The sequence below is a fragment of the Lepus europaeus genome, chromosome X (assembly GCF_033115175.1).
Source record: "Lepus europaeus isolate LE1 chromosome X, mLepTim1.pri, whole genome shotgun sequence".
NCBI lineage: Eukaryota > Metazoa > Chordata > Mammalia > Lagomorpha > Leporidae > Lepus > Lepus europaeus.
Window position 1 is genome coordinate 32,313,565 of NC_084850.1, and position 24,709 is coordinate 32,338,273.

At 40.1% G+C, this 24,709-nt stretch overlaps 1 protein-coding gene across 4 annotated transcripts in view; it reads right to left on the reverse strand.

Annotated features, from left to right (window-relative positions):
* The window catches only part of STAG2 (STAG2 cohesin complex component), a 176,759-nt gene that overhangs the window by 94,614 nt on the left and 57,436 nt on the right, over positions 1-24,709 (reverse strand). For all 4 annotated transcript variants that reach the window (XM_062184586.1, XM_062184587.1, XM_062184588.1 and 1 more), the window contains exons 2-3: positions 9,402-9,540; positions 2,310-2,388 (exon numbers count right to left, since the gene is read on the reverse strand). In XM_062184586.1, the coding sequence (XP_062040570.1) occupies positions 2,310-2,388; positions 9,402-9,445 (123 nt within the window). In that variant the 5' untranslated portion in view covers positions 9,446-9,540. The remainder of the gene's footprint in view (positions 1-2,309; positions 2,389-9,401; positions 9,541-24,709) is intronic.

A 24,709-nucleotide genomic window follows, 5' to 3' on the forward strand; every position in this document is an offset into this window, starting at 1 on the left:
ATTAAATTAGATAACTATATTATAAGCAAAATGCCTGGAATATACATAGTATAGTGCCAAAATGCAGTTGCTCATATCATAATAAATCCCCGATCTGATCCCTACCACCTCACTCACAGCAGTGGCTATATAAAGTTAACAAAACTGTGGTACAAAAACTTTATAGAGTCCTCTATTCAGATACTACTTTGGGGGGGAGGGTCTCATCCCAACTAGTAAATTGCATCAATGTATAGTTTCAAGAGAAAACAATAATAAATAACCATATCTTTTCAACAAGAATTACGGCTATCTTTGGATAGTCATGGATTTATATCATACACATCCTTTCTAAAAATGTATACTTCTTAAGGAACAAAGGATGTAAAATTATGAAACACATGAATTATGGGCACTCTCAAAATATTCCAAGGGCTAGTTGAGATCATGTTGCATACATAAAATGTGATGCTATGCCATCATTAAAAATTACAGAGAATTGGAGTAGACATTGGGTGCAGTGCTTACCATGCTGCTTGGGATGCCTGCATCTCGAATTGGAGTGTCTAGAATTGAATCCTGGTTCCACACCAGATTCCAGGTTCCTGCTAATACCTATCCTGGCAAACAGCAGTGATTGCTTACCACCCATCTGGGTGATCAGAATCGAGTTTTCAATTCTTGGCTTCTGCCATCACCTAGTCCCAGTTACTGCAGGCATTTGGGGAGTAAACTAGCATTTGGAAGATCTCTGTATCTCTCTCACTGCCTTTCAAATAAATAAAAATAAATGAATAAAATGTATTTTAAAAAAGAATCACCAGTGGCCAGTGCTGTTGCGTGGTGGGATAAGCTTCCACCTGAAGCGCCAGCATCCTGTATGGGAGTCAGTTCATGTCCCGGCTGCATCTCCTCCAGGCTTATGGCCTGGGAAAGCAGTGGAAGATGGTGCAAGTGTTTGGGCCTGGAACCCACTTGAGAGACCTGGAAGAAGAACTTGGCTATGGACTGGCTTAGCTCCAGCTGTTGCAGATATTTGGGAGTGAACCAGCTGATGGGAGACCTCTCTCTGTCTCTCCCTCTCTGTAACTCTGCCTCTCAAATAAATAAATAAAAAAGATAGAGAATCAGAGTGAGTTATATTCACCAAGGGGAAAGTTGCTGAACACATAACATCAAGTTTTAGAGTATACTAAAGAGCTTGCTTGATATGATTCAATTTAAGTAAAAAAAAATCCACATGCATGTTTACATGTGTATGTACAAAAAGTTTGATTATCAAAATGTCAAAGGTATAACTTATCCCCAGGTAATGTGAGTATGGGGAAACTTTACTTTGTATTATTTTGTTTTTTTGTTTTTTTTTTCAAAATAAGCATCTCAATAGAAAATACAGACCCAAAATTCATTTTGGGGGGAAAACTACTAAAAAAAATAAAGTCATCTTTTGGACAATATATTTACACACATGCATTCCAAAGAGCAAACTGATTTAACCTTTCCCCAAGTTATTCATAGCCCTCAGACTATCCACACAGACTCTACACTTGCATTCTGTCAACTCAGAACTTCACTGGTTTTCATCTTTGACATTACTTATAAGGCGTAAAACCACCATCATTCCTACCTCATTAGAATTGGTTATATGTTATATTTCTGGGGTGCTTCAGAATAAGAAATTTTAAATGCATTTCTTTGCATTACATTTTACTATTGATGGGGAAATTTTTAAAAAGTCAACAGAACACCATTTTGTTTATTAGCATTCTGTGCTTTTAAAAAAAAACTGCGACTAGAAACAATGATAACTCCAACTTTATAGGAAGGGAAATGGTTAGTGTCCCGGCTGCTCTACTTCTGATCTAGTTCCCTGCTAATACACCTGGGAAAGCAACAGAAGATGGCCCAAGTCCTTGAGCCCCTGTACCCACGTGGGAGACCAGGAAGAAGCTCCTGGCTCCTGGCTTCAGCCTGATCCAGACCTGGTTGTTGTGGCCATTTGGAGAGTGAACCAGCAGATGGAAAAGCTCTCTCTCCCCTTCTCTCTTCATGTAACTCTGCCTTTCAAGTAAATAAATAATTTTTTAAAACAAATTAAAATAAAAATATAAAAGAAATGAGAGTCAAAGTCTCATTCTTTTTAAAAAAAAAACTTATTTCATCTAGAAGCCAAAAAAAACACTTCTATTCAGAAAGCTGTTTTATCATACCAACATCCCCAACAGCATTTTTTAAAAAACAAAAACATCTGAGACATACCTACAATTATGTTTGTACGAGTGTGCCTGTGATCTTAGGAACCAAATTTAAATAACTTATTTGGTACATACTTTGCCTTTCCCTTGCTTTTGGTTTTTTCCTTCGATGTCTTCAAAATCTGTGTCAGATGAAAAATGTGTCTCTGACTCCCTGTGACAGAAAGATAAGGAAATATTTAAAACCTTCATTAGAAATTTAGAATTTCTTTTTTTTTATTTTTTTTTTATTTTTTAACATTTATTTAATGAATATAAATTTCCAGTGTACAGCTTATGGATTACAATGGCTTCCCCCTCCCATAACTTCCCTCCCACCCGCAACCCTCCCCTCTCCTGCTCCCTCTCCCCTTCCATTTGCATCAAGATTCATTTTCAATTCTCTTTATATACAGAAGATCAATTTAGTATAAAGAAGAAATTTAGAATTTCTAACTGTTGTCATATTTTCTTTTTTTTTTTAAAGAGGCTTGGTTTTATTAAAAAAAAAAACTTAACATTCACATTTAAAAAGATTATGAGAAGCACATCATACCACAGCACAATACCAAACATTCAAGAATCCATAACAAACTACAAAAGCGGCAATGCAAAAAAACAATAATCTGAACTATTTATGTTTTTTTTTTAATTTTTAATCAAAAACTAAAAACTAAACCAGTGATTCTCAAATTTTAAATCTAGAACTGTAGTGTTTCATTGTACTGGCTGATTCAATGACCACAGTGCTCAAGGAAACTGTATTTTAATACTAGGCATTAGATGAACTTTATTAAAGAATTTTAACAATATTATATGAATCTTCTGATTTCTCCTGCCAAGCTCATCATTTATAAATCCAAATGTGACCCATTATACAAAACATGTACTTCTGAAAGGGGATATATAAAGTAATTTTATAAACAAAATCATTTGAAATAGAAAAGTGTGCTAAATAATCTAAATCCTTTATGAAGAGTTAATGTGCTACTGCCAGGAAAGACAATTTTAGTATTTAGTAACTGTATGATCTTTCAAATCTTACTGCCTATGAACAATATATACAGAGAAAAGAATGAAATCTCTGAAGTCTTTGCAAATTCCAAAACCATAAACCTTCAGACCTATGAAATTGTACCTTGTTATGTGTGTGGTATGGGGCTGCTTTGTAAAATCTCTTTCCTTCTTTCACACATAAGGAAGCAGACCAATTTAAATGAACACATGTGATGCTTTCTATATGTGTAAACATGAGTCCATCTATCTAAAAAGCAGTAAAATGTCTTTATTTAAATGCTTAAGGCAACACATACCTACACTGGTCACACTGGATTTTAGAATTGAGTCTCATCCATAAAAGATAAAGGTTAAATTTAGTCTTCTCAATCTAGATTTGTTTTCTACTTCGACTTTTATTGCTACAATAACCAGCTGTCCAGAGGCTACAAGGTGAGGTAAGCATACATCATATTTCCAAATAATGGTTAAGATGCCAGCAGTAAAAACAATTACTGTTTACAGCACTTACCTGCAAAGTAATATAAACAATGTATTGATGATAGTGGTAATCCTAATAATAACCTATAATGCTGAGGGGATAGGACCTGTAATAAATACCATTCTCCATAGTTTACTCACCAAAAACTGAATGACCACAATATATTAACTCTGAAACCCATGCCTGTTATTATCTTAGTAAAATTGCCACCAATATTTTTCTCAAGCATGTATTGCCTTAAAAAACCAGTAGAAAATGTATTTAAATATTTCAATGTATAAGTAATATTTCTTCATCTGTGACACCAGCACTCTTAGAGAGCTTGCTAACTGCTGTTATGTCCAAAGAAATAGTAGTCTACAATATTCCAATGGCCACAGAGTAATCAAAGCCTCAATTACATTCTGAATCTCCAATCCACGTGATCACAACTAAAAGAAATGAGTCACTAGAATTTAGATTACTAATTGAAAAACTTTCTGTAGAAAGAGTAATCAGAATGGCAGTTTAAACGATCCCCAACCAGGAAAGAAACATTTGAAGGCTTTTCCCAATGCTCCTCTGTGTTTTCAGATCAAATAAACAGCAACAAAAAGGCTACATACCAGGTGAAATAACATGTTTATACATTTATGGAGCACAATGAATTAACCATTCAGCAGTCTGAAATATCATGAGTCATCCATCACATGACTGAATTTTCACTCCTCTACTATGCTCCCCAAGCCACACACTGTCAAATACCTGTCTATCGCTACAATATCAATTCTTCCTTACCCATCATCCTATTACAGGTCTTAATTACTTGATATATTCTAATGGTCCATACTTTAGTCCATAATATAAATGTTTTAAATAATATCTTAAAAATATTAGCTGACAAAGGTAGCATGAATATCTAAATTAATTCCTGGCAGGGGCTGGCACTGTGGTATAGTAGGTTCAGCTACCAACTGAGGCACCACCATCCCATATGGGCACCAATTCATGTCCTGACTGCTCATCTTTTGATCCAGCTCTCTGCTAATAGCCTGGGAAAGCAGTGGAAGATGGCCCAAGTGCTGGGGCCCCTGCACCCACATGAGAGACCTGAAAGAAGCTCCTGGCTTTGGATCAGCCCAGCTCTGGCCGCTGTGGCCATGAGTGAACCAGCAAATTGAAGACCTCTCTGTTTCTCCATCTCTGTCTGAAACACTGCCTCTCAAATAAATAAATAAATCTTAAAAGAAGACACCTCAATGTGTCTCTAACACTGCCCTCAAATAAATAAATAAATCCTAAGACTCCTCTGTCTCTCCCTCTGTCTGTAACACTGCTTCTCAAATAAATAAATAAATCTTTTAAAAAAATTCCTGACAGAATCTAATACAATGTCCTATATATACGCAGATGTCCATCAACTGAAGACTAGATAAAGAAATTAGGGTATATATGCACTATAGAATACTACATAGCAATTAAAAAAAAAAAAAAGAAATCCGCTCATTTGCAACGAAATGGAAGCAACTGAAAACCATGATATTTAGTAAAATAACACCATATGTTCTAAGTGATCTATGGTAATTAATGGAGTACCTAAAAGCCAATCTATATAAGTGAAATTGATGCTTTGAGATTCAATGATTTTGAACAATCTTTGACTCAACTGTAGAGGAACAGTGTGCTTTTTTTTTAATCCTCATCCTATTTATTGAACTCTTTACTTAGCGTAGCATTAATCTTATGAATATAAAGTTAACTGAAAATATATCTTTGAAAAAAATAAGAATGGGAACAAGAGAGGGAAGGAGAAGGGTGGGAGGGAGGGTAGGGAAAGAAGAATCACTATATTTCCAAATTTGTATATAATGAAATTCATGAAGTTTGTAATCCTTATATATAATTTTTTAAATGTCCTTTATACAGCAGGCACTTCACATTTTTAAAAGGCAATAATTAACTTTTACAAAAAATTAAAAGACTTGGACTATAAGAAATCCACACTAAAGTTGTTGACTGTTAGAAACCTTAAGGCCTTTGGTAATTTTGGACTAGTCAAGCCAAAAAATGATTCCTTAGACCACTCCAAGTCCTTCCTAAAACAAAAGGAAGAAATCTTCAAGAATTCTTAAATATGTACTTATTTCAATGACCCATAATGTTGGCTAAGATAAGAAAATATGTATTTATTCATCTGAAAGGCAGAGTTGACAGAAAGAGAAGCAAAAACAGAGAGATAGGTTGATTCACTCCCCAAATACCAGCCAACACCCAGGGCTGAGCCACACCAAAGCCAAGAGTCAAGAACTTCATATGAGACCAACACATGTGTAACATGAGCCATCTTCTGCCTCCCAGGGGCATCAACAGAAAGCTGGATCCTAAGGCAGAGGTGAGACTCTGTCACAGGCACTTTAGTATGGGATGCAAGATTAGGTTGCTGCACTACGACACCTGTCCCAAGAAATTTTTTTTTTGACAGGCAGAGTTAGACAGTGAGAGAGACAGACAGAGAGAAAGGTCTTCCTTCCGTTGGTTCACCCCCCAAATGGCCACAACGGCCGGGGAACTACACCGATCTGAAGCCAGGAGCCGGGTGCCTCCTCTCGGTCTCCCATACAGGTGCAGGGCCCAAGTACCTGGGCCATCCTCCACTGCCTTCCCAGGCCACAGCAGAGAGCTGGACTGGAAGAGGAGCAACTGGGACAGAATCCAGCACACTGACCGGGACTAGAATCCAGGGTGCCAGCACCGTAGGCGGAGGATTAGCCTAGTGAGCTGCGGCGCCAGCCACCCAAGAAAATTTTTAAAATATAAAACTCTACATACCATCAAAAGCAGACCCTAAATGCCATTACATACCATGGCTTGCAAAATTTTTAGCAAACAAACTTTTCAAATCAAGTCTCAGAAAGAGTCTAATAGGAAGGGCAGGCATTCCAGTACAGTAGCTTAAGTCACTGCCTGGAAAACCTGGATCCCCTATCTAACTGTATTTGATACAACTTTCTGGTACTGCATCTGAGAAGCAGTGGAAGATGGTCAAAGTCTCCCACGTGGGTGGCAAAAAAGCAAGTATTTGGTCTCCTGGATTCAGCCTGGTCCAGTGCTGTTGTGGGTATTTGGAGAATGAACCAAGATGGACAATCTCAACCTTGATTTCTATCTGAATTACAAATAAATATATGGAAAAATTATTTTAAAAATCTCATAGGAAATTGTGTTTGTATGTGAGAAAGAGAGAGATAGAGAGACAAAGATAGGTGCCGGTCCTGTGGCGTAGCGAGTGGGGCCGCCACCTGCAGTGCCAGCATCCCATGTTGGTGCTGGTTCGATTCCCGGTTGCTCTACTTCTGATCCAGCTCTCTGCTGTGACCTGGGAAAGCAGTGGAAGATCCCTGAGTACTTGGACTCCTGCACCTGCACAGGGGACCCAGAAGAAGCTCCTGGCTCCCAGCTTCGGATTGGCGCAGTTCCCACCGTTGCTGCCATCTGGGGGATTAGCCAGCAGATGGAGGACCTCTCTTTCTCTCTGCCTCTTTGTAACTCTGCCTTTCAAATAAATGAATAAATCTTAATAAAGATATGCCAACGCCGCAGCTCAATAGGCTAATCCTCCACCTTGCGGCGCCGGCACACTGGGTTCTAGTCCCGGTCGGGGCGCCGGATTCTGTCCCGGTCACTCCTCTTCCAGGCCAGCTCTCTGCTGTGGCCCGGGAGTGCAATGGAGGATGGCCCAAGTGCTTGGACCCTGCACCCCATGGGAGACCAGGAGAAGCACCGGGCTCCTGCCATCGGATCAGCGCGGTGCGCCGGCTGCAGCGCGCTGGCCGCGGCAGCCATTGGAGGGTGAACCAACGGCAAAAGGAAGACCTTTCTCTCTGTTTCTCTCACTGTCCACTCTGCCTGTCAAAAAAAATAAATAAATAAAGAGATGCACAGCAGTTTAAAGGTTTACTTCACTGAAGCTCCTTGCAAAACTAGATCTTAGTATGGAAATAACTGTTCCATACGCATGGTCTTCAAAATGTTCATGGAAAACCTGTATTATTTTAAAAAATGCATGATTTGAATTTTTTGCCCCAAAATAAGCTCACCCTTTCATTCCATTTTCAATTAACTTTTTGCAGTGGCCTCATGTATTAGTTCAAACTATTTCCTACATCAAAAGCTAAGGCTCGGGCTGGTGCTGTAACATACCGGGTAAAGCCATGGCCAACAGTGCCGGCATCCCATATAGGCGCCAGTTCAACTCCTGGCGCTCCATGTCCGATCCAGCTCTCTGCTATGGCCTGGGAAGCAGTAGAAGATGGCCCAAGTCCTTGGGTCCCTGCACCCACATGGGAGACCTGGAAGAAGCTCCTAGCTCCGGGCTGGTGCAGCTCTGGCCATTGCGGCCAACTGGGGAGTGAACCGCGGATGGAAGGCCTTTCTCTTTCTCTCTCTCTCTCCCTCTCTCTCTCTCTACCTCTCCTTCTCCCTCTGTGTAACTCTTTCAAATAAATAAATCTTAAAAAACAAAAAAGCTAAGCATCGGTGCCTGTGCTATGGTACAGTAGGTTAATCCTCCACCTGAGGCACTGGCATCCCATATGGGCACCGGTTCTAGTCTTGGCTGCTCCTTTTCCAATCCTGTTCTCTGTTAAGGCCTGGGAAATTAGTAGAAGAACCCAAGTACTTGGGCTCCTGCACCCGCATGGGGAGATCCAGAGGAAGCTACTGGCTTCAGATCAGCATAGCTCTGGCTGTTGTGACCATTTGGGGAGTGAACAAGTGGATCGAAGACCTTTTTCCCTGTCTCTCCCTCTCACTGTCTGTAACTTTACCTCTCAAGTAAATAAAATATTTTTTTAAAAAAAAGCTAAGGATCATTTAGAATAAAAGTTGTCTAAGTCGCCGGCGCCGCGGCTCACTAGGCTAATCCTCCGCCTTGCGGCGCCGGCACACCGGGTTCTAGTCCCGGTTGGGGCACTGGATTCTATCCCGGTTGCCCCTCTTCCAGGCCAGCTCTCTGCTATGGCCCGGGAAGGCAGTGGAGGATGGCCCAAGTCCTTGGGCCCTGCACCCGCATGGGAGACCAGGAGAAGCACCTGGCTCCTGGCTTCAGATCAGCGAGATGGCGCCAGCCGCAGTGGCCATTGGAGGGTGAACCAACGGCAAAAAGGAAGACCTTTCTCTCTGTCTCTCTCTCTCTCACTATCCACTCTGCCTGTCAAAATAAATAAATAAATAAAAAAGAAAGAGAAAATTTAAAAAAAAAAGAAATCACTTTATGGGCCAAATACTTGTTTCTGCAAAAATTACAGGCAATTTGCCCTATTCTCCTATATTTGTTTTAGCCTACCTTCACTTGATTTTAACAGAAATTTGACATTACATCCTAAATACTACCTGACAGTATGGATTCTGCACTAATGGGAAAACTTAATATTTTAGAATGTCATAATCCTCCCCCCAAACAGTTGCTATTGCAAAACTATGTGTAAACTCAGAGCTGCATAGAAAATGTGCAGTAAATACATTAAACAAATTAAAAATGTAGCACCAAAAAATATGAAATTACTATCATAGAGGCCAATGAACATTAATATAACATGTTTCAAATTATATGTAATTTTATATATTGGATATTCCCAATCAGAAGTAAATTTAACCTATTTCCCTTCTTGTGAAAAATATATTTTTAAATTATCACAATATTATTTACTTACTGTAGTAGATTAAAATCAGTTGGTATTTCTGGAGCTGCTATCATTTCTTTATCATCTTCTGGAACACTCCAATGTCAGAAATATATTCATATATTTACTTGAATGATAGTTTGCTTCTTTCTTCTAAGACAAACAATACCTTTTAAAAAAAAAAGAAATGACTATAAACACCAAAAATATTGAAAAGGGATATCCATTCTCAAAAGCTAAATTCCCTGGTGCCTGTTAACATGGTTTTAATAAATGAGATTTTGTTCCATTGCCTGTTAACATGGTTTTAATAAATAAGATTTTGTTCTGCTGCTTTTGACTGTTCTTTCCAGTAACAGTCATTACAACTCTTGCAGTCCTAAAACAGTAACAATATATAGGAAAATTAAAAAGCTTGGAACATAGTAATGTCTAAAATTTCTTATGATTCTCTAAGTTGGTGCAAGATACAAGTTCATCTCCTTCCTAAATAGAAACAGGATATGACTCTTTTACTGGTCCATTTGAAATCTCTGCAACAAGTGTAAACCAGAGTATGAGATGCCTGACAATATATAGCTTTACACAGATGCTATGCAGATATGGTTAAAAGGAGCTAATGGGGTGGGCATTTAGCAGAGTGATTAACACCCTACTTAGGATTACTGTATCCCATATTCAAGGATTCTGGCTCCACCTCCAATCCAGCTTCCTGCTAATGCATACTCTGAGAGGCAGCCGTGATGGCTCAAGCCTTGGATCTCTGCCACCCACATGGGAGACCTGGATTAAATTCTAGCCCAGCATTATTTGGGAAGTGAAGCAGCAGATAGATTATCTACCCAACCTCTCTCTGCCACTCAGACAAAAATAAATTTAAAAGAAAAAACTTCAAAGGAATTAAACACTTTAGGGGCCAGTCTTGTGGCATAGAGGATAAAGCTGCCACCTGCAACACTGGCGTCCCATAGGAGCACCCATTAAGAGTCCCAGCAGCTCCATTTCTGATCCAGTTCCCTATTAATATGTGTGGGAAAGCAGCAGAAGATGGCCCACAACCTTGGACCCCTGCTACCCATGTGGGAGACCTAGATAAAGCTATGGGATCCACGCTTCAGCCTACCCCAACCCCAGGTGTTGCAGCCATTTGGCGACTGAACCAGAAGATGGAATTCCTTTCTCTCTCTCTCTCTGTCTCTCCCTCTCTCTCTAACTCTGCCTTTCAAATGAATGAAATAATTTTTTAAAAATAGTTTAAAGACAGGTTTTTCTACTCTGAAGGAAATACATTCCAAAGCCTAGCTTAGCAATAAATAACCACTTCATGATAATACCACACAACTGCAAAGGGGAAGGGGAAAAGGTCAGATCTGATCTATTCCCTTCAAGGAACTTACAATCAGTTCAAAGGCTAATAATGTCATATGGATAGCAGATGAATCTCAACAAAGTGCAAGTCTGGCCATAGTAAGCATATGATTTCTAATTTTAAAGGTCAAAGATTTATTTCTTAAATGAGAAAATGATCTAAAAGCAAATGAACAGTCTGTAACAGAAGACAACAGTCTGAAACTAAACTCTGAAGTTCTTAGTCTTATATATACTTTTATAAATTTCTTATGTTTTTATTTTATTGCCATATATGTGAATCTACTACTTGGTGGTCACCTAAAGAACAGCAAGTAAGATTAAATATATCCAATTAATAACAAATGATTAAATAAAACATATTGATGAACTAGGGATAGATATCATACAAAAAAGAGTACAGTTTATTTCACAAATACAAAACATGTGAAGATAAAAAAGTTCACAGATGGCCGGCGCTGCGGCTTACTAGGCTAATCCTCCACCTGTGGCGCTGGCACCCCGGGTTCTAGTCCCGGTCGGGGCGCCGGATTCTGTCCCGGTTGCTCCTCTTCCAGTCCAGCTCTCTGCTGTGGCCTGGGAAGGCAGTGGAGGATGGCCCAAGTGCTTGGGCTCTGCACCCGCATGGGAGACCAGGAGGAAGCACCTGGCTCCTGGCTTCGGATAAGCACAGTGTGCCAGCTGCAGCATGCCGCCGTAGCAGCCATTTGGGGGGTGAACCAACGGAAGGAAGACCTTTCTCTCTGTCTCTCTCTCACTGTCTAACTCTGCCTGTCCAAAAAAAAAAAAGTTCACAGAAATCGCACCAATTTTTCCATACACTTTTTGAAGCCCCTTTGTAAAGACCCCTAATAAGTTAGACCTGAAGTACATAAAAATGCATAAACTCTGAAAAACAGCCTTAAATAAAACATACACAGTTCAGTATACTACATTCCTCTAAATAGCATATAAAGTTAATTTCTAGAAGTATAAAAGTAGAAAGTCTTATCAGGTCAAATTATTTTTGGACAACATAGGCTATACAGGTTGAACATCTGTAATCTGATCTTCTGAAATATGAAACATTTTGAGAAACAACATAAGTTTCAGATTTTGGAGCATTTCAGATGTTTGGATTAAGGATGTTTGACAGTCACTGCAAATATTCCAAAATCCAAAAAACTTTTAAAACCTGAAACACTTCTGGTCCCAAGAATTTTGGAAAAAGGATACTTAATCCATATCAACAGGTATTTGGTAATTAGAAACCAAAGCAAAATCCAAGATAGAGTGTCTCAGTATAAGGTGCCTAAATTTTTAAAGAAAAGAATATTGCATTAAGGTACCACAGACTTAGGGAAAAAAAAAGGTTGAGCTGGCCAACTGCCTATGCCAGTGAAATACTGTTTTTAAACGTTTCTGAATATTAAAAATTCATCCAACCAATTAAATCTACTATGTGTCAAATGCAATGCTGGGCACTAAGAACACAACAGGGAACAGGAAAGCAATGACTCTTACCATTACGAAACCCCCCTACAAGAAATGTGAAAACATTTATTTCTAGTAGAAGGCATATACCTCTATTGCCATATGATATTATTAAACACAGGGATGCCAAATTTCATGTTTTTGAGTGAGCTTTTACTACTTTAATCAGCACTAAATAATTTGCCACCAAAATAGCTTATCATATCTCAACAAAAATTATAAATACTGAAGTTTTGTAATTTAACAGGGAAAACAAAATGGCAAGCCCGGCCATGGAAATTATTTAAAGAATGCAAACTTTACATGAAGAACTGAGAATGTTTCCATTTTTATTTTAAGCAGCTACAAGCTATATATAAATACAATTTGCTTCCTACAAAGACTCACATTAAAAAAAATCAAAATGTATTTAAAAGTGCAATACTATTTAACCTAAGTAGAAAAACAAAGTATAAGTTTTAAAATCAAACACACCATACCATTTCTGGACTATTCATTTCTTTAAAAAAAATATGCTCAAAGATCACAAGGTGGAGCTCTCACCTAGTGTCAAGGAAAAAACTTTGAGGTCTTTATCACATATGAAAATTCTCTATACTATAGAAGGGTTAACACTCCAATGGCTTTGGAGGATAAACCATAGAAAAGAAATCTGCATTAAGTCTCACATCATTATTTGTTTTTTTGGGGGAAAAATCTAGTACCTAATTCCTACTTTTCTTTTACTAAAAACTAAGCCATCACATTTGCAGATATGTTAAACAGTATACATTAAAGGGAAAAAATTTCCTTAGGTCCATGTGTATACAGTAGTCCCCTTATCCATAGTTTAGCTTTCTGTGGTTTCACTTACCAACCAACCAGATGTTTGAAAATATTAAACAGAAGTTCCAGAAAAAAGAATTCATGATGAAATTAGGTAATGTCTTGCTCCAACCCACCCAGGATATGATTCATCCCATTGTCCAGTTTATCCACATTGTACAAACTACCCATCAGTTAGTCACTTAGTCCTCTCTACTATCAGATCAACACCTGGAATATCACATAGCTTATGTCCAAGTAATTCATATTTCATTTAATAATGGCCCCACAGTGCAAATTTTTATACAGCACATTGTTTTAATTGCTCTGTTTTACATTATTATTGCTAATATCTTACTTCGTCTAATTTATAAATCAAATTTTGTCATAAGTATGTACAAATTTATAGAAAAAACAGTACAGTACAGGGTTCAGCACAATCCATATTTTCAGGTATTCACTAGGGATCTTGGAATTAGCTCCCCCATGGATAGTTCAGACTATCATAGCATAGAATGCTACCATTAAAGGTTTGTTAAATACATTCATATATAATTATGGGTTAAAAATAGGTGACAATATACAACAATTAACAGAAATGTTAAATTCAAACATTTTCAGTAGCACTACTTTTGATACAGAGATCTTTAAAACTTAATCACTACAACTTTTCAAGCTATCTGCAATTAGTACATGGTTTATGGCCTCTTAACTCAAAATTTAAATTACAAGTTAAATTCTGTATAAAAAAGTTCTTTCTTCCACCTCTAAAAACCTGCCAGATACCTTTTACTATAGCATGTAAGCACAAATATGTAAAAATTATGAATATGCTTACATATTTAATTATAAAAAGTAACTTGCTATATTCACGAAAGTTACTTACACAATAAAATTACACAGTGTGAGCTCATGTTTTTCTTTAATTTGCTCCAAAAAATTAGGGTAACTTTTGTTCTAAAAGAATTGTTTTAAAGGACTCACTCAACTCCAAGCGGTATCAAGACACTTGAGTATAAAAAGCTGCAAACAGAGTCTTCACTAACAAGTTTCTCTGAATGCATACATCACTGGGGAACATGGAGAAAGGGAGCACATAACCAGCTGATAGATTAACTCTCTCACTAAAAATGCAGATATATTCAACTGCTAAAACCTTGTAAGTTTATACTCCACATGCCATGCCTTATCTTGACACTTTTCTGAAAGGGAGCACATCCTTCTGTCTCTAGGGATCACATCTAGGAAATGTACACACCCTTCTAAGATATCACCATCACTATAATACAAGTACTGAAAACTAAGAATCAACTAAATGTCCAACCATGGATTGATACATCAATGTAATTAATGTAACATTCATATACTGCAACTATCCAACAGCAAATCAACATGGGTTAAATTTGGTAAGTTTAAAACTAGAGATTCAGGCTGGCGCCGTGGGTTAACAGGCTAATCCTCCACCTGCGGCACCAGCACACCGGGTTCTAGTCCCGGTTGGGGCGCCGGATTCTATCCTGGTTGCCCCTCTTCCAGGCCAGCTCTCTGCTATGGCCCGGGAAGGCAGTGGAGGATGGCCCAAGTGCTTGGGCCCTGCACCCGCATGGGAGACCAGGAGAAGCACCTGGCTCCTGGCTTCGGATCAGTACGATGCGTAACGGCAAAAAGGAAGACCTTTCTCTCTGTCTCTCTCTCTATTGACTCTGCCTGTCAAAAAGGAAAAAAAATAGAGATTCAGATTAATAGTAACAACAATAAAAAAAGAAGCATCAGAAAACTTAACTGATACAGGTGGTAAAAATCAGACTATTTTAAGTCTTATTTATGATTGTATAGTTAATAAAAAAAGTAATGAGTGAGAAATTTGGTATGAATGTAATTATTAAGCTGAACTTCCTGAAGAAATAGAAAACTATGCTGTTAAAACCTGATTTTTTTTTTCAAATTTCAAGTCCATATATTAAAAAGTTAAACATATACAAAAACTATGAATTCAGCCAGCGCCATGGCTCTCTAGGCTAATCCTCTGCCTGCGGCACTGGCACCCCAGTTCTAGTCCCGGTTGGGGCGCCAGATTCTGTCCCGGTTGCTCCTCTTCCAGTCCAGCTCTCTGTTGTGGCCCGGGAAGGCAGTGGAGGATGGCCCAAGTGCTTGGGCTCCTGCACCCACTTGGGAGACCAGGAGGAGGTACCTGGCTCCTGGCTTCGGATAGGCATGGTGAGCCGGCCGCAGCGCACCGGCCAAGCGGCCATTTGGGAAGGAAGACCTTTCACACTGTCTCTCTCTCTCTCTCACTGTCTACCTCTGTCTATTTAAAAAAAAACTATGAATTCTATCATAAAATTTTATTACATTTGAATACTCCAGATCAGCAGGGAACAGAAACTTTCTTACTGACAACAAAATCCAAAGGTATATTCTTTTTATTGGCCTATCTACTTTCTTAGAAGAGAGAAGACAGAAGTCTGTCATTCAGTTTGAGGTTGTGAATGTTAAAGAGTAGTTCCTGCAGTAGAACATTTGATCAAAACAGGAAAGTTACTACCATTCTTAAGACAAATGATACATAGCAACTTTGACTACATAGAGCAAGAAATGGAAAGCTCACCAAATATTTAAATTAGACATAAATGCTTATCCTTAAAAGGAGAAAATATGCCTACTGTCCCCTTGATGACTGAATTACCCAGAAGGTAATTTTTCCTGCCCTCTGATCATCACCTTAATTTGTGCTAGCCTTCTGAGAAAAAATCACATAGTGAGAAGAATGATAAACCAAACGATAAAGATCATGTGTACTCAAAGCAATAGTAAAATCTTTTTTTTTTTTTTTGACAGGCAGAGTGGACAGTGAGAGAGAGACAGAGAGAAAGGTCTTCCTTTTTCCATTGGTTCACCCTCCAATGGCCGCTCCAGCAGTTGCGCTGTGGCCGGCGCACCGCGCTGATCCGAAGCCAGGAGCCAGGGGCTTCTCCTGGTCTCCCATGCGGGTGCAGGGCCCAAGGACTTGGGCCATCCTCCTCTGCACTCCCGGGCCACAGCAGAGAGCTGGCCTGGAAGAGGAGCAATGGAGACAGAATCCGGCGCGCCAACCGGGACTAGAACCCAGTGTGCCGGCGCCGCAGGTGGAGGATTAGCCTAGTGAGCCATGGCGCTGGCCAATAGTAAAATCTTAAACTAAAGGTGTTCCTTTTTTAAGATTTATTTATTTGAAAGGCAGAGGGAGAGAGGCAAGGAAGCAGGGAAAGGGATGAAGATATTTTCCATCTGTTAGTTCACTTCCCAAAAGCCTACAACAGCCAGGGCTGAGCCACAGGGAAACTAGGAGCCAGGAATTCTATCCTGGGCTTCCCACATGGGTAGTAGGGACCCAAGTACTTTGGGCTATCATGTGCTACCTTGGCAGGTGCAAAACAGGAATATGGAATGGAAATGCAAAGTAGCCACCACTTGAACCAGAAATTGCATTCGGATACAGGCAACCTCATCAGTGTTTTAATCCACTGAGCCACAATGCCCACCCCTAAAGGTTTCATGATAGCATATATTACAGCTACAACATATATAATTTGCAAGTATTATCTTTTCCACAACCTAGATGATACCCTAAAGAATTAATAACTATAATCTCTGTTCTTGTTCAGGATTAGATAACCTGGAAAAATATACATAAAGGCAATTTGCATACATAAGAAAATTGACCTTGTCTACATTTCCTAATTGTAAAACATGCCCAATATGTTCATTTTCAATCTTTAAAATTAATATAAAGAAGGCCGGCACCGCGGCTCAATAGGCTAATCCTCCACCTGCGGCGCCGGCACACCGGGTTCTAGTCCCGGTCGGGGCACTGGATTCTGTCCCGGTTGCCCCTCTTCCAGGCCAGCTCTCTGCTGTGGCCCGGGACTGCAGTGGAGGATGGCCCAAGTGCTTGGGCCCTGCACCCCATGGGAGACCAGGAGAAGCACCTGGCCCCTGGCTTCGGATCAGCGTGGTGCGCCGGCCGCAGTGCGCTGGCCGCGGCGGCCATTGGAGGGTGAACCAATGGCAAAGGAAGACCTTTCTCTCTGTCTCTCTCTGTCCATTCTGCCTGTCAAAAAAAATTAATATAAAGAAGAGAGGCCAAAAGTTAAAGCCCCTTCTGAAATAAGTATACAAATTGAACATGTCTAAGGCCAAAACAGTTCAAAATAAGTTTTATTTTCAGGAAGAGGAGAAAGAGCAAGCTGGGGTAGTCTACACAGATACGGCATCATTACACTCTGCCAGAAATTAAAGCCAGACAGAATGGGAAACATCCACCTGTTCCCCTCCTATTTTTAAATGTATGGTAGTAGAATATGATTGCTCAATAATCTTCCTACTCTCCTTGTCTACCCACATCCACCAATATTTTCCAAATGTGACTCAAATCCTCATCACACTTGGGGTCACCTGGCCCAACTCACCAACTCACCCTGTTCCAGTGTCTGATCATCTTTTCTGATTTCTATAGAAAATCCAGTATGCCACTTGTGAACTTTGCACCAAGTACTAATCAGCTTTTTGTTAGGGAAGTAGGAGGGGGTAGAGAGAACAGGCATATGACAAGAAAGCGTTTCTGCCTTATTCCTACAGTCCCAAAACTCTACCAACATATACTCAGCTTTAACCTGTAAATGAGTACTCAATGAGCATACCCTATGTGAAATGTCCTTGCTGAAATGCATCTACTACTCAACCCCAAGAATTGGAATCCTGTCCATTAATCCAAACTAAAACCAGACTCCCAGTGTCTCTTGAGTTGCCCTAATCTGAAAGCCATAATACTGTCCTCTCATTTGTCTGACCACAGTGGTACTGGCTAGACAATGGATACTATACAAAATCTGACATTTCCAAGTCTGCTAATTCTCCAGTTCTGGTGTAACAAGCTGTAGGTGACTAGACATTATCTGATTCTATCCCAAGACAAATATCAAAACAAATAAAATAGTTATCACATATTATCATCATAAAATCATTTCTCTGCGGCCAGCATTGTGGCCCAGCAGGATAAACCACTGCCTGCAACACCAGCTTCCCATATGGTGCCAGATCTGGTCCTAGCTGCTACACTTCATATCCAGTTCCCAGTAAACGAGCCTGGGAAAGCAGCAGAAGATGGCTCAAGTATTTGGGTCCCTACTACCCTCATGGGAGACCCGAATTCCTGGTTCATAACTTCAGCCTGGCACAGCCCTAGCCATTGCAGCCATTTGGGGAGTGAACCAATGGATGGAAGACTTCTCTCTCTCTGGCTTTCACATAAATAAATTTTTAAAAATTCTTAGATGGAGAGTAAAGTATGTAAGATTAAAGTAAGAAAAAGTATTAAAGTATTAAGATTAAAGTCAGAAAAAGCTACAAGAAAATAAAACCATAAGCCAATATCCCCAATGACTATCGATACAAAAATCCTCAACAAAATACTAGCAAACTGGAATTCAACAACACATGAAAAGGACTGTACATCATTATCAAGTGAGATTTATTCCTGGAACTCCAAGTCTGGTCCAACATACAAAAACCAATCAATATAATACAGCACATTAACAGACAAAGGACAAAAACAGATGATCACCTCAATTAATGCAGAAAAGCATCTGGCCAAATTCAACAGCCTTTCATGATGAAAGCACACAGCAAACTAGTACTAAAAGGAATCTGCCTCTACATAATAAAAGTCATTTATAAAATCCCATAACTAACATCATACTCAATGGTAAAAGAAAAATAAAAAACTTCCCTTCTAAGATCAAGAACAAAGCAACAGGGGCCAGTGCTGTGGTATAGCAGGTAAAGCCACCACCTGCAGTGCTGGCATCCCATATGGGCACTGGTTTGAGTTCCAGCTGTTCCACTTCCAATCCAGCTCTCAGCTATGGCCTAGGAAAGCAGTAGCAGGTGGCCCAAGTACTTGGGCCCCTGCACCTGAGTGGGAGACCAGGAAGAAGCTCCTGGCTCCTGGCTCCAGATCGGCCCAGCTTTGGCCATTGCAGCCATTTGTGGAGTGAACCATCAGATGGAAGACCTCTTTCTCTGCCTCTCTGCAACTCTTTCAAAAAAATAACAAAGCAACAATGCCCACTCTCAACACTTTTATTCAACCTGTTATTCAGAGTCCTAGCCAAAGCAATTAATCAAACAAAAGGCATCTAATCAGAAAAGAAGCAAATGATCTGTTCCCAGATGTCATGATCTTAATAAGTAGAAAACTCCAGAGTTTACACACATATACACAGACAAATGCACAGAAATAATAAATTCAACAAGGTTGTAGGATCCAAAAACAAAAATTCAGTTGCACTTCAATGTATTAAAAATGAACAATCTGAAAAGAGAATTATTTGCAGTAACATCAAGAATAACACAGGAGATAGGAATAAACTTAAGCCAGAAATCTGAAAACTTGTGTACCAGAACCTAAAAAACTGGCAGAAACTAAAGACTGCACAATAAATGGAAATATAAGCCCTGTTAAAAGACTGGAAGATGTAATATTGTTATGCTATCCTTACTACCCAAAGTAATCTATAGATTCAACACAATCTCTACCAAAATAGAAAACTTCATATTAAAATTCCAATTGTATCCAAAGGGACAGAAATAGACAAAACTGAAAAAAAAGTTAGAAGACTCACATTCCCTGACTTCAAAACAAGTAATCAAAACTGTGGTATTAACATAAAGACAAATGGATCAATGGAATACAGTTATCAAAAGAAATCCTTATAGATATGGTCAAATGGTCTTTGACAAGGATGCCAAGACTATTCAATGGAGAGAGGATAGTCTTTTAAATTGTGCTGGGAAAACTGGGTATTCACATTTTAAAAATTAAACTGGACCCCTATTTTATACTATATACAAAAATTAACTGAAAATAGATTAAAGGCCTAAATATAACACATAGAGCAATAAAACTCTTAGTTGAAAACAGGAAAAGAAATTTTTAAAATAAATAAAGAAAACAGGAGCAAAAGCTTTATGACATTTCATTTGGCAATGATTTCTTAGATATGAGACCAAAAACACAGACACAGAAGCAAAATTAAACAAATGGACTGTATCAACCTTAAAATCCTCCATTTGGGTGGGTGCCTGACCTTGAAGTTCAGATGCCCACATCATATCAGAAGTGTCTGGGTTCCAGTCCTGGCTCTGCTCCAGATTCCAGCTTCCTAATAATACATATGCTGGGAGGCAGCAAGTGATGGCTCAAGTAACTGGATCCTTACTTTGGTCTGAATCAGGCTCTGCCTTTGCAAGCATTTGGAGGGAGCATATTCACTCTCTCATGCACTCACTCACTCAATCTTTCTCTCTCTCACTGCCTCACAAATAAATAATTTTTATAAACTCTTTGGTGTATCAAATGCCACAGAGTAAAGAGGCAACATACACAATGGAAATATGTATTTGCTAATCATCTATCTGATAAGGGGTTAATGTTCAGAACACATATAGAACTATAATGCAACAACAAAACTCAAATAGACATTTCTCCAAAGATGATATATACAAATGCTCAACAGCACATTAAAATATGCTGAACACCACTAATCAGATATTTAAATCAAAACCAGAATTAGAGATCATCTCAAATCCATTGGAATAGTTACTAGTTTTTAAAGATGTAGTTACTTGAAAAGCAGAGAGAAAAAAAGAAGGAGAAAGAGAAAGAGAGAGAGAGAGAGAGAGAGAGAGAGAGAGAGAGAGAGAGAGAGAGAGAGAGAGAGAAACAGAGAGCAAGAGATCTTTCATCCACTGGTTCACACCCCAAATGGCCCCAATGGCCAGAGTTGGTCCAGGCCAAAGTCAGAAGCCAGGAGCATTATATGGGTCTCCCATGTACATAACATGGGCCCAAGCACTTGGGACACCTTCCACTGCTTTCCCAGGCACATTAGCAGGGAGCTGAATCAGAAATGGAGTAGCTGGGACTTGACCTGGCACTCATATAGGATGTTGGCCTGGCAAGTGATAGCTTAACCCACTGTGCCACAATACCGGCCCCAGGATAGTTACTAAAAGAGGGTGGGCATTACAGTGCAACAGGTTAAGCCATAGCTTGTAACACCAGCATCCCATATGGAATGCCAGTTCAAGTCCTGGATATTCCATCCCCAATCCAGATTCCTGCTGATGCAACTGGGAAGGCAGCAGATTATGGCCCAAGTATTTAAACTCCTGCCAAACATGTGGAGAGACCCAGATGGAATTTCTGGCCCCTAGCTTTGGTCTGGCCCAGTTTCCTGGTTTCCTGGCTACTGAAACTATTTGGGGGGCTGGCACTGTGGCAAAGCGGGTAAAGCTGCCAACTGCAGTGCCGGCATCCCATATGGGCACTGCTTCGAGTCCCAGCTGCTCCACTTCTGATCTAGCTCTCTGCTATGGCCTGGGAAAGCAGTACAGGATGGCACAAGTCCTTGGGCCCCTGCACCCATGTGGGAGACCCAAAGGAAGTTCCTGGCTCCTGGCTTTGGATCAGCCCAGCTCCTGCCATTGTGGCCAACTGGGGAATGAACCAGCAAATGGAAGACGACTCTCTCTCTCTGCCTCTCCCTCCCTCTCTGTGTAACCCTGACTTTCAAGTAAATAAGTAAATCTTTAAAAAAATAATTTGGAGAGGCCGGCGCCGTGGCTTAACAGGCTAATCCTCTGCCTTGCGGCGCCGGCACATGGGGTTCTAGTCCCAGGCGGGGCACCGATCCTGTCCCGGTTGCCCCTCTTCCAGGCCAGCTCTCTGCTGTGGCCAGGGAGTGCAGTGGAGGATGGCCCAAGTGCTTGGGCCCTGCACCCCATGGGAGACCAGGAGAAGCACCTGGCTCCTGCCATCGGAACAGCGCGGTGCGCCGGCCGCAGCGCGCCTACCGCGGCGGCCATTGGAGGGTGAACCAACGGCAAAAAGGAAGACCTTTCTCTCTGTCTCCCTCTACTGTCCACTCTGCCTGTCAAAAAAAAAAAAAGAATTAAAAAAAAATAATTTGGAGAGTCGATGGAAGATATATATGTTTCTCTCTGTCAATTTGCCTTATAAAGATAGATAGATAGATAGATAGACAGATAGTTACATTGTTTTTGAAAAAGAAAATACAATGTGTTATGGAGAATAAAGACACTAGAAGCCCTGTTCACTCTTAGTGGGACTGTAAAATGTTGACTTGCCTATTTTCCTATATAAAAAGTGCGTAGCTTCTGGGGGCGGAGCTGTGGCGCAGTAGGTTAATCCTCCGCCTACAGTGCCAGCATCCCATATAGGCACCAATTCTAGTCCCAGCTGCTGCTCTTCCAATACAGCTCTCTCTGCTGTAGCCTGAGAATGCAATAGAAGATGGCCTGAGTCCCTGGGCCCATGCACCCACATCAGAGACCCGGAAGAAGCTCCAAGCTCCTGGCTTCAGATTGGTCCAGCTCTGGCCGTCATGGCCATTTGGGGAGTGAACCAGCAGACTAAAGACCTTTCTCTCCATCTTTCCCTCTCACTGTCTGTAACTCTACCTCTCAATTAAATAAATAACATCTTTTTTTTAAAAAAAAAAAAAGTATGTAGTTTCCTTAAAATTATACACAGAACTGTCACAATTCAGCAATCCCACATCTGAGCATAGACCCAAAAGACATGATATTTGTACACCTACCACATTCATAGCAGCACTATTCACATCACCAATGAGGAGGAAGTAACTCAAAAATCCACCAACAGATGAATGAATAAACAAAATGTGATATGGAATATAGAATGGAATATTATTCAGTCTTAAGAAAGAAGGAAATTCTGTCATGCACTACAACATGGAAGAATACTACAGATACTATAGGTGAAATAAATCAGTTACAAAAAGATAAAATATTGTATAATTATACTTGAGGTATCTAAAGTAGTCAAATTCATAGAAAAGCCAAGTGGAAAGGTAGTTACCAGAGAATGGAGTAATGGAAGAGGTGGAGTTTTTGTTTAATTGGTATAGAGTTTCAGATAAACTAAGAAAAAAAATTCCTGGGGAACTATTTCACAAAAAATTGAACATACTTTATATTACTAAACTTTACATTTAAAAACAGCTAAGATGAGGCCAGCGCCGCAGCTCAACAGGCTAATCCTCCACCTGTGGCACCAGCACACCAGGTTCTAGTCCCGGTCAGGGCGCCGGATTCTGTCCCGGTTGCCCCTCTTCCAGGCCAGCTCTCTGCTGTGGCCCGGGAGTGCAGTGGAGGATGGCCCAAGTCCTTGGGCCCTTCATCCCATGGGAGATCAGGAGAAGCACCTGGCTCCTGGCTTCGGATCAGCGTGGTGCGCTGGCCGCAGCACACTGGCCACAGAGGCCATTGCGGGGTGAACCAACGGCAAAGGAAGACCTTTCTCTCTGTCTCTCTCTCTCATTGTCTACTCTGCCTGTCAAAAAAAAAAATAGCTAAGATGGTACGATATGTTATATGCTTTTTGTCACAATTTAAAAAAAAAAAAAAAACTAGGGGCAGACATTTGCCCTAGTAGTTAAGTATCAGTTGCATATCAGAGTGCCTGGGTTTAAGCCCCTGATTCCAGCTAATGCACAATATAAAACAGAGCAGTGATGGCTCAAGTAGATGAGTCCATTCCACCTATGTGAGAGACTCAGATTAAGCTTCTGGTTCCAGCCTTCAGCCTGGCCTAGCCACTGTCTCAGGCATTTGGAAAGTGTACCAGTGGACAAGAGCTCTCTGTATATCTATTTTTCTTAGTCTCTCTGCCTATCAAATTAATTTTAAAAACATAAAAACTACATGTAAATCCTTTATCAGGTAAGCTTTTCTCATATGATATAGACTCACAAGATTTCACTTAAATCACCAAACATTTGAGAATACTTTTCTACTTATACAAGCATACTATTTACCATAACAATTCAAATCTTTTAAGATGTTATTTTATAAATTAAGATACTGGTAATAGCTATCTACACCCAGATTACATTATTTTGACAGATGGACTTTTGTCTCCTACTCAATAAAAGAGCATCACAGCATATAAAATTTTAAAGAAAATAATCTAGCTATTCCAAAGCGCTTGTTCGAACAACACTAGCTGTTCCAGCTACATTTTCAGTTACTTTCTATAGGATATGAAAACTATAACTGAAATCCCTTTAACAAATGCTTGATATTTCTCTCCCTTGTTCAAAATTTGATGGTAAGGGCCAGCATTCTGTGTGGTAGCTTAAGTTACTGCTTGCAACAACCAACATCCCATATCAGCGCACATGTTCAACTCCTGGCTACTTCAATTCTGAACCAGCTCCCCGAGAAAGCAAAAGATTGCTCAAGTACTTGAGTCCCTACCACCCACATGGGAGACACAGATGGAGATCCAGGCTCCTGGCTACAGCCTGGATCAGCCTGGGGCCATTGCTCTGCTTCTCATTCAGACCTTCTCCCCCTTTCAAGTAAATATCTTTTTTTAAAAACTGACAGAAAAGTCAAGGCTCATGGTTACTTACCAGAGAAGAACACACAAACTCAAAGCCAGAAACAAAAGGGCAAGAGGGGCAGGCATTTGGCCTAGCAGTAAAGACACTCACATCCCTTACTGGAGTGTATGGATTTTGAATCCTGACTCTGCTCTCAATTCCAGCTTCTTGCTAATGGGATGCAACAAGTGGTGGCTCAAGTGCTTGGGTTCCTGTCAACCA